This window comes from Hemitrygon akajei, chromosome 12 (assembly GCF_048418815.1).
Source record: "Hemitrygon akajei chromosome 12, sHemAka1.3, whole genome shotgun sequence".
Taxonomy (NCBI): domain Eukaryota; kingdom Metazoa; phylum Chordata; class Chondrichthyes; order Myliobatiformes; family Dasyatidae; genus Hemitrygon; species Hemitrygon akajei.
The window spans coordinates 3797684-3808542 of NC_133135.1; the positions used below are offsets into that span (position 1 = coordinate 3797684).

At 46.0% G+C, this 10859-nt stretch overlaps 1 protein-coding gene across 1 annotated transcript in view; it reads left to right on the forward strand.

Annotated features, from left to right (window-relative positions):
* Positions 1–10336, forward strand: part of acadm (acyl-CoA dehydrogenase medium chain) — a 68749-nt gene extending 58413 nt beyond the window's left edge. Inside the window, exon 12 of the mRNA XM_073062499.1 lies at positions 9933–10336. Coding sequence (XP_072918600.1) covers positions 9933–10004 — 72 coding nt within the window. The 3' untranslated portion in view covers positions 10005–10336. The remainder of the gene's footprint in view (positions 1–9932) is intronic.
* Positions 10337–10859: the final 523 nt, after the last annotated feature.

Genomic DNA, 10859 nt, shown 5'->3' on the forward strand with positions numbered 1-10859 from the left:
ACTCCCACAGCTACCTAGACTATTCCTCCTCCCACCCTGTCTCCTGCAAAAATGCTATCCCTTTCTCTCAATTCCTCTGCCTCCGCCGCATCTGCTTTCAGGATGAGGCCTTTCATTCTAGGACAAAGGAGATGTCTTCCTTTTTTAAAGAAAGGGGCTTCCCTTCGTCCACTATCAACTCTGCCCTCCATCGCATCTCCCGTATTTCAAGCACCTCTGCTCTCACCCAATCCCCCCACCAGCCCACCAGGGATAGAGTCCCCCTGGTCCTCACCTATCACCCTACCAGCCTACAGATCCAATGCATAATCCTCCGTAACTTCCGCCACCTCCTATGTGATCTCACCACCAGCCACATCTTCCCCTCCCCCCCACTCTCGGCTTTCTGCAGGGATCGCTCCCTACGCGACTCCCTTGTCCATTCATCCCCCCCATCCCTCCCCACCGGCCTCCCTCCAGGCACTCATCCCTGCAAACGGAAGTGCTACACCTGCCCCCACACTTCTTCCCTCACCACCATCCCAGGCCCCCGACAGTCCTTTCAGGTGAGGCACCACTTCACCTGCGAGTCAACTGGGGTGATTTACTGTATCCGGTGCTCCTGATGTGGCCATTTATACATTGGGGAGACCCGCCGCAGACTGGGAGACCGTTTCGCTGAACACCGGTGCTCAGTCCTCCAGCAGTGGCGGGATCTCCCTGTGGCCACACACTTCAATTCCACAAAACCACTCCCACTCCAACATGTCTGTCCATGGCCGCCTCTACCGTCAAGATGAGGCCACACGCAGGTCGATGGAGCAATACCTTATCTCCCACCTAGGTAGCCTCCTGCCTGCCGGCATGAACATTCAACTCACAGACCTCTGTTGATACCCCTGCCCCCCCCCCCCCTTACCCCATCCCTATCTCTAATTTTAGTCTGGTTCTCTTTCTCTCTCTTTTTCCCCCTCACTATAATCTCCCCCCAGCCCTACCTTTCTTTCTCTTTTATTTCCCATAATTCTCCACCTTCCCCCAGCCCATTTCCCTCCAGCCTATCACTTCCCAGCTCTCTACTTCATCCCTCCCCCCACTTCTTATCCCCCCTCGACCATCCCATGTTACTTCACTCCTGATGAAGGGTTTCAGCCTGAAACAACGTCACTACCTCTTCCTATAGATGCTGTCTGGCCTGCTGAGTTCTGCCAGCATTTTGTGTTTTTATTTATTTCCAGGATCTGCAGATTCACTCGTGTTGCCTTGGAATTGAGGAGTCTAATGGCTTGGGGGAAGAAACTGTTACACAGTGGTAGAGAGTGTTTGAAGTGTGTGCAGTCACCTTTATTGGTCTTTCTATAGTATCTTTACTTAGACATTTGTGTAGATTTGGCATGTTGCCAAAATCTTTGACAAACCTCCTTGGATGAACAGCGGTTGTATCATGGCCTGCTATGGAAACTCCAATATCCAGGAATGCAAAAGTCGACAAAACATAGAGATAGTTTATCACAGGCAAAGCCGTTACCAGCATTGAGCACGGGAAAGCAGCATCCATCATCAAGGACCCCCACCACCCCACCAACCAGGCTAAGCTCTCTTCTCACTACCACCAGCAGGCAGGTCCTGCACCACCTACAGGATCTTGAGTCCTGCATGACCAGATTCAGGGACAGTCGTTACCCTGCAACCATCAGACTCCTGAACCAGCATGGATAACTTCACTCAAGATCAAATTTAGTTTATTGTCACTTCAACCGTACACATGTATATCACCAAACGAGACAACGTCCGTTGGACCAAGGTGCACAACACAGTACATATAACTCACACATAACACAAAGTAATAACTCCACAAATAAATTCACAGATAATGAAATACACATATGACACCCGTTCAAGTGAACTGTATAAAGCTACTGACATGACTTGAGGACCTGAATTATAGAGAAATATTGAACAGGTTAGGATTTTAATTCCCTGGAGCATAGAAGATTGAGGGGAGATTTGATACAGAGCAACAATATTGAGGGTTATTGATAGGGTAAATGCAGAGAGGTTTTTTTCCGCTGAGGTTGGGTGAGACTAGAACTAGAGATCATGGGTTAAGGGTGAAATGTTTAAGGGGAACATGAGAAGAAACTTCTTCACTCATGAGAGTGTGGAACGAACATATAAGAGAAGTTTGGATAGGGGCATATTGGAGGGGTATGGAGGGCTGTGGTCCAGGTGCAGGTTGATGGATCTAAGCAGAATAGCAGTTTGGCAGGAACTAAATGAAGCTGTAAAAGGAGGAGAGTTGGGCATGGGGCTAGCAATTCCACCCTGCAAAACAAAACTGCTGCAGGACCACCAGTGGAAGCTCCGGCAAGCTGGTTTCCATGGCCAATGCCCCAGTATGGACTAGATGGGCAGAAGGACCTGTTTCTTTACTGTAGCGCTCTATGTCTACATGCATTGTCTGTGTCTACAGGACCCAACGTGTTTAGACACTGGAAGACCGTGCATTAAGAAGTAAAATAGCCTTTCAACCAACAGAAATGCCTCAGGCTCAGTCGTTTAATACTGTCTAGTTTTGTGATGAATCACCATTCAGCTGAGACACTCAGTCTGTGCCTGGGTGACGGATCACTGGCTGATGCTACTGTGAGAAACGCATCAGTGATCGATCTTGAAGGCTTTCATCACAGGAGACAAGAAACGGGCAAGAACGTCATGAGCACTGACAGAGAATGAGAAATCCCTCAGACACATTACTGTGGCATTTGAGAAGTTTAGAGTTCAAATAAGTTCATTATCTTAGCACATACAACCCTGTAGACACTCACGGGGAAAGAAAGTTCGAATCAGGTTTATTATTACATATGTCATGAAATGTTTTGCAACAGCAGTACATTGCAATACAGTATATAATAAAAATCTATAAATTACAATTGTACATACATTAGCACATACACGCAGCCACATACATGTACATAAGTGTATGCCTAAGGCTTTTGCACAATTTGTTCGTTATGTGCCATGTTTTATGATATGGACGATCATGGTCTTTTCATGACCGTTATTGTTCTTGGCAAAATTTTCTGAGGAAGTGGCTTGCCATTGCCTTCTGGGCAGTGTCATCACATGATGGGTGACTGCAGCCACTATCAATACTCTTCAGAGGTTGTCTGCCAAAGACATGCCTTCTTCTCATCGTTATCATTAGGCAGGAGGTAGAGCAGCCTTAAGGCACACAGTCCGCTTCTTCTCCTCTACCATCCAATTGCTAAATGGACACTGAACCCATGAACACTACCTCACTTCTTAATATAAATTATTTCTGTTTTGCACTGTTTTATTCTAACTATTTAATATACCTATATAACTTTAATTGTTTTTTTCTATATTATCATTGTACTGCTGCTAAGTTAACAAATTTCACAACACATTTCGATGATAATAAATCTGATTCTGATTTCATCTGGCCTCCATGGGAACGTTTTCCTTTCTGTACTTCACCGTAGAACAGTCTGATGTCAGTGGTCTCATAACCAGGACTTGTGATCTGCACCAGCTGCTCATACAACCATCCACCACCCACTCCCATGGCTTTACGTAACCCTGACTGGGGGACTGAGCAGGTGCTACACCTTGCCCAAGTGTGACCTGCAGGCTAGTGAAAGGAAAGGGCGCCTTACACCTCCTTTGGCGGAGACATATCGCCACCCCCATGGTCCTGTATTGTACTGTACCGCTGCCACAAAGAAACATTGGCTGCTTGTCAGTCTTTGTAGTTTTTTATTGATTCAGTTGTGTTTCTGTTCTGTAAATGCCCACAAAGAAATGAATCTTGGGTGGAATATGGCGATATACATGTATTACTGTGCAAAAGTTTTAAGCACATACAGTATATGGTCGCACAGTACTGTTTTTGTCAACATGGAGCAGAGAGCAAGTTTGTAAATCTGTCAGGAACAAAGGATGTGGGGAATGGCAAAGTTGGAGCGTTGTGGGAGGAGTGTAGAATAGGTGGCAGAGAAGGAATGCCGGGGGTGGGGTGGGTGGCACAGGTGCAGACACACCCAGCACCGAGACACCAGACAAAGTCATTTGATTCCAAGCAATTAGTTTATTGATCATTATAGAATGTCTCTCTGGTGCTTCCCACTCCCTTTCCTCTCTCTTCCCCTTTTCCCGGCCATGATTCCCCTCTCCCTCCCCCCTTCCCACTCTCAGTCCACAATGGAGACCCAGATCAGAATCTGGTTTATCATTACTCACATATGTCTTGAAATTTGTTTTTTTTTTGAGGCAGCAGTACAGTGCAATACGTAAAATTACTACAGTACTGTCCAAAAGTCTTAAGTGCTGTAGATATATATGGATTTTGCATAGTACTGTACGTGCGTATGTATATAACTGACTCAGCCAGTTCCTCTCAACTACCACCATCTGGCAGAACTGGTCATCACCTTCATCATTTTCTCCTTGGGTTCTCCAATCTCAAGGGGTAGCCATGGACCACAGCTATGCCTGCCTTTTCATTGCCTATGTAGAGCACTCCGTGAGCCAAGCCTTCCCTGGCAATGCTTCCAACTCTGTTGTGCTACACTGACAGCCGCATTGGTGTTGCTTCATGCACCTATGCTGAGCAGGTCGATTTCATTAACTTTGCCTCTAACTTGCACCCTGCCCTTACATGCACTTGGTCCATTTCTGACAGCCCTCTCCCCTTTCTCGATCTCTCTGTCTCCATTTCTGGAGACAAACGGTCAGCCAACATCTCTTAAAAACCTACTGATTCCCATTGCTATCTCAACTATATCTCTTCCCACCCTATCTCCTATAAAAAACAATATTCCTTTTTCTCAGTTTCTTCATCGCAGCCACATCTGTTTGCAGGGTCAGGCTTTCCTTTCCAGGACTGAGATCTGAGACGTCGTCCTTCAAAGATCGGGGATTTTCCTTCCTCCACCATTGATGCTGCCCTCATCTGTATCTCCAACATTTCCTGGATGTCTGTGCTCACTTCATCTTCCCACTGCCTTTACAGTTCCTCTTGTCCTCACCTACCACCCTCTGTCCTCACCTCCCACCCTCTTGTCCTCACCTACCACCCTATGTCCTCACCATCCAAATCATTCTCCACAACTTCAACCTTCAATGGGATTCTACCACCAAACACATCCTTGCCGTCCCCCAATGCTCTGCTTTCTGCAGTAATCACTCCCTCAATGATTTCCTTGCTCGTTCATCCCTCCCCACTAATCTCCCTCCTGGTACATATCCTTTCAAGCGACAGAAATGCTACACTGCCCATTCACCTTCTCCCTCACCTCTACTGAGGGCTCCAAAAAGTCCTTCCACGTGATGCATCATTTCACTTGTGAATTTGCTGGAATCGTTTATGTGTCTGGTGTTCCCAATGTGGCCTCCTCTACATTGGTGAGGTCCAATATGAACTGAGGGACTCTTGTTGAGCACCACCACTTCATCTGCAAAAAGTGTAATTTCAGACAGACAGACTGTATTGATCCCGAGGGAAACTGGGGTTCATTACAGTCGTACCAACCAAGAATAGTGTGGAAATATAGCAATATAAAACCATAAATAATTAAAAATAATAAGTAAATTATGCTAAGTGGAAACCAGTCCAGGACCAGCCTATTGGCTCAGGGTGTCTGACACTCCGAGGGAGGAGTTGTAAAGTTTGATGGCCACAGGCAGAAATGACTTCCTATGACGCTCAGTGTTGCATCTCGGTGGAATGAGTCTCTGGCTGAATGTACTCCTGTGCCTAACCAGTACATCATGGAGTGGATGGGAGACATTGTCCAAGCTGGCATTCAGACACCACCATTACGAATGAGTTTGTTGATTCTGTTGGTGTCTGCTACCTATGCTAATTTCCCTATGGCCCATTCCTGTTCTGACATGTCTGACCATGGCCTCGTTGTTCCACAATGAGACCACTCTCAGGAGTGAGAGTGGTCTCATCATCCCTTTCTGCAATGGTTCCTTCTTCTCCAGCCCTTTACCTTTTCTACATATCTGGCTTCACCTATCACCTTCCAGCTTGTCTTCTTTCCCCTCTCCCTCCACTTTTTTTCCTCTTTCCAGTCCTGATTAAGGGTTTCAGCTGGTAGTCGCTGCCTGACCTGCTGAATTCCTCCAGTGTTTTGGGTGTGTTGCTTTGGATTTCTGGTGTCTGCACAAATACTGAGGTAGTGTACAAGGGTTCATTCTCCATTCAGAAATCTGATGGCAGAGGGGAAGAAGCTGTTGCTGAAATGTTGTGTGTGTCTTCAGGCTCCTGTACCTTCTCCTTCATGTTGGTAATGAGAAGTGGATATTTCCTGGGCGATGGGGTCTTTAATAATGGATGCCCCCTTTTTGAGGCATCACCTTTGAAAGTGTCCTGGATGCTGGGGAGTCTAGTGCCCACGATGGAGTTGGCTAAGCTTACAACTTTCTGATCCTGTTCAGTGACCCCCTCCATACGACCAATTGGAATGCTCTACATCAGACATAGAAGCACAGTTAGACCACTCTCTCCATGGAGTCTGCTCCACTATTCCATCATGGCGAATTTATTATCTCTTTCAGCTCTGCTTTCTCCCTGCAATCTTCTGACATCCTGACTAATTAGGAATCTACCAACCTCCATTTCATATATACTCAATTACTTGGTCTCCACAGCCTTCTGTGTCAGTGAATTCCACAGGTTCCTTATTACAGGACATCCTCTACATCTGCAGAAATTTGTGGGAGACTTTGGTGACATACCACTTCTCCCCAAACTCCTAATGAAAATTAGCCATTGCTGTGTCTTTGTAGCTGCATCGATACGTTGGGCCTAGGATAGATCTTCAGAGATCTTGTCACCCAGGAATTTGAAATGGAATTTCCAAAAATTTATACCTAGACAAACAAGGACTGACAAACACCAATGTACAAACGAAGACAAACTGTGCAAATATAACTGATTTTGAGAACATAGTTGTAAAGAACCCTTGGAAGTGATTCTATAGGTTGTAAATCAGTTCAGATTGTGGTGAGTGAAGTTATCAATGCCACTTCAGAAGCCTGATGGTTGAAGGCAATGTGGTGGGACCTGAGGTTCCTGTGCCTTCAGGTTATCACCAGAAGAGGGTATGGTCTGGATGGTGGGAGTTCATAATGATAGGTGCTGCTTTCTTGTAGCGATGATCTTTGTAAAATGGTCAGTGGCAGGGAGAGCTTTGCCTGTGATGGACTGGGCTGTATCCCCCACTAACTGAAGGGTTTTCCTTTCCTGGGCGTTGGTGTTTCTATATTCGGAATCACTCTACTGTGCATCTATAGAAATCTGGTGTGGATCCAGCAATGAGTCACTGTCCTCCAGCTGGGGACTACTCACTCTTCGCTGGAGGTTCCCTTCAAGCTGCTTGACTCCTCTTCAGCCCCACCCTCACTCCAACACCAGAAAATCTGTTCTTAAACAAAGACACCAAAACTGTGCATAGTATTCCAGGTGTGACCTCCCCAACCAACTGTACAATCATGCAACTTTTCTCAAATTCAAGTTTAGCTTATTCATTCAACCGTATACATGTATACCACAAAATGAAACAATATTCGTCCAGGCCAAGATGCACGTCACCGTGCATATAACTCACACATAACACACAGCAATATTACCACAAATAAATTAACAAATAATGTGTATTTATGACACAAGTTTAAAAAGTAAACAGTAAAATGCTGTTGGTGCTTCATGTGTGATGAGAATTAGGCCATTTGGCCCATCAAGTCTGTTTTGCCACTTCATCATGGCCAATCTGTTTTCTTCGCAGCCCCAGTCACCTGCCTTCTTCCCTTATCCCTTCATACTCGGACTAATCAAGAATTTATCAACCTCTGCGTTAAATACACCCAATGGCTTAGCCACCACAGCAAGCTGTGGCAAAGAATTTCACAGATGCATCATCCTCTGGTTAAAGAAATTCCTCCCCATCTCCATTCTAAAAGGATGTCCCTCTATCCTTTCACCATTCGATAGGTTTCAATGAGATCCCTGCCCACCCCCCCCCCCCCCCATTCTTAATTCCAGTGAGTACAGACCCAGAGTCATCAATCGGTCCCCACACATTAACCCTTTCATTCCGGAATCATTCTCCTGAACCTCCTCCGAACCCTCTCCAATGTCTGCACATCCTTTCTGAAATGAGGCGCCCAAAACTGCTCACAATACCCCCAAGTGAGTCCTTGCTTTTGTATTCTGATCCTCTCAAAAGGCACATTAACATTGAGTTTGCCTTCCTTGCACTGACTCTATCTGAAAATTACAACCCATGCACACAAAATGCTGGAGGAACTCAGCAGGCCAGGCAGCATCTATGGAAAAGAGTAAACCATTGATGTTTCGGGCCGAGACCCTTCATCAGGACTGAAGAGAAAAGATGAGACAGAACAAGAAGTTGGGGGAGAGGTGGAAGAAATACGCGGTGATAGGTGAAACTGAGAGGGGAAGGTTGAAGTAAAGAGCTGGGAAGTCGATTGGTGAGAGATAAAGGGCTGGAGAAGGGAGAATCTGATGGGAGAGGACAGAAGGCCATGGAAGTAAGAGAAGGGAGATGAGATGGGAGAGGGAAGGAGAAGGTGGGAGGTGCCATCACCAGAAGTTCGAGAAATCAGTGCTCATGCCGTCAGGTTGGAGGTTACCAATATGAGGTGTTGCTCCTGCAGTCTGAGTGTGGCCTCATTGCGACGGTGGAAGAGGCCATGGATTGATGATTGGGAATGGAATTAAAAGGAGTGGCCACTAGGAGATCCCACTTTTTCTGGCAGACAGAGAGTAGATGCTCGGCAAAGTGATCTCCCAATCTACGTCAGGACTACAAGAGGCCACACCGGGAGCACCAGACACCTGGAAGAACCGTTTGTGGCCCTGAATGGTAGTGAGGGAGGATGTGTGGCACCTTTTCTCACCAGTCTCGATGAAGGGTCTCGGCCTGAAATAACGATTGTTTACTCTTTTCCATAGATGCTGCCTGGCCTGCTGAGTTCCTGCTGTGTGTGTTGCTTGAATTTCTAGCATCTGTTTGTGATTGGACTACCTGCAAATTAACCTCTAGGGAATTCTGCATGAGGAGTTTTAAGTCCCTTTGCACCTCAGACTCTTGAATTTTCTCTCTATTTAGAGTATTGTCTACACTTTTATTTCTTCTACCAAAGTGCATGGCCATACGCTTCCTGACACTGTATTCCATCTGTGAGTTATTTGTCCACTCTCCTAATCTGTCTAAATTCTTCTGTAGCTTCCCTATTTCTTCAAAGCTACCTGCCCCTCTACTTCTCTCGGTATCATTCGCAAACTTTGCTACAAAGCCATCAATTCCAGCATCCAAGTCATTGACATATATAAAAAGAAGCTGGCCCAACACAGACCCCCGTGGAACGCCACTGGTAACTGGCAGCCAACTAGGAAAGGCTTGCTTTGTTCCTTCCCTTTGCCTCCTGCAAATCAGCCAGTATTGTATCCATGTTGGTATCTTTCCCGTCACACCATGTTCTAATTGGCCATGTAAGCAGCCTCGGGTACAGCATCTTGTCAAGTACCTTCTTGGCTTGAGGAGAGATGGGGCCAGGTGTGGGTGTAGCAAATGTCATCTGGTGGACCAGATGCCAAACCATTTTGATTTCATAACAGTTCGATGACAGGTTAACACACACAAGTTGGAGTAGGCTGAATGACCTAATTCTGCTCCTATGTCATGGTCTTGTGGTCTAAAATGCTCATGAAACTCATTAGGTCAGGCAGCATCTTTCAGGGGAATAAGCAGGCGATGTTTCATGCTGAGACCTTTCAACCAGGGCTGAAATGTGTTTGTGTGTGTTACTCTGGATTTCCAACAGCTGCAGAATCTCTTGTGTTGCTGACAAGTTATCAGTTTCACCATGAATCATCCAGCTTGTGGTTTCTTTTACAGATATATGAAGGCACGGCTCAAATCCAGAGGCTCATCATTGCCCGGGAGCATATTGAGAAGTTTCAACAATGAGAGTTGGAGTCAGCACAAGGGATGTGATGTAACTGCACCCTGTTTCAGTGTTTAACTGTGCAATTTCAACACCTCACAACCTTTAGTCTTCCAATCCTTTGTGCAGGAGAAGTTTAGCCCATTGCCTCCTGATCAAAGTTTTATTAAGCATTAAGCTTGCTTTGTGTCTGTTAGCAAGTGCCTTGTTTTGGACGGTGTCAGTACGTATTGCACGGAACTGTGAGATTTGGGGAAGTAACTGCTGTGAAACGAGACAAACAGATGTATGTAGAACAAAACAAACTAATGATTATTTTAAAAAATAAACCTCTGAATACTGGTATTAGATATAACTTTGCTGTCTCCTCCACTTGTCGAGCTTGGCCTAACCATTGCATCCCCCCCCCACTGCCCGCCAGCCCGGCCCAGTGCAGCTGTCGTGTGAAATCAGATCTGCAGGTTCGATATCTGGGGACTACCAGTAAGAACATAAGACACAGGGGCAGAATTAGGCCATTCAGCCCATAGACTCTGCTCTGCTATTCCATCATGGCTGATCTCGGATCTCACTCAGCCTTATACGCCTGTCTTCTCGCCATATCCTTTGATGTTCTGACCAATCAGGAAATGATCAACTTCCGCCCTAAATACACCCACAGACTTGGCCTCCACTGCAGTCTGTGGCAGAGCATTCCACAGATTCCCTATTCTCTGGCTAAAACAATTCCTCCTTACCTCTCTTCTAAAAGGTCACCCCTTCAATTTTGAGACTGGACCCTCTAACTCTGGACATCCCCACCACAGGAAACATCCTCTTCACATCCACCCTATCTAGTCCTTTAAACATTTGGTAAGTTTTAATGAGATCCCCCTGCA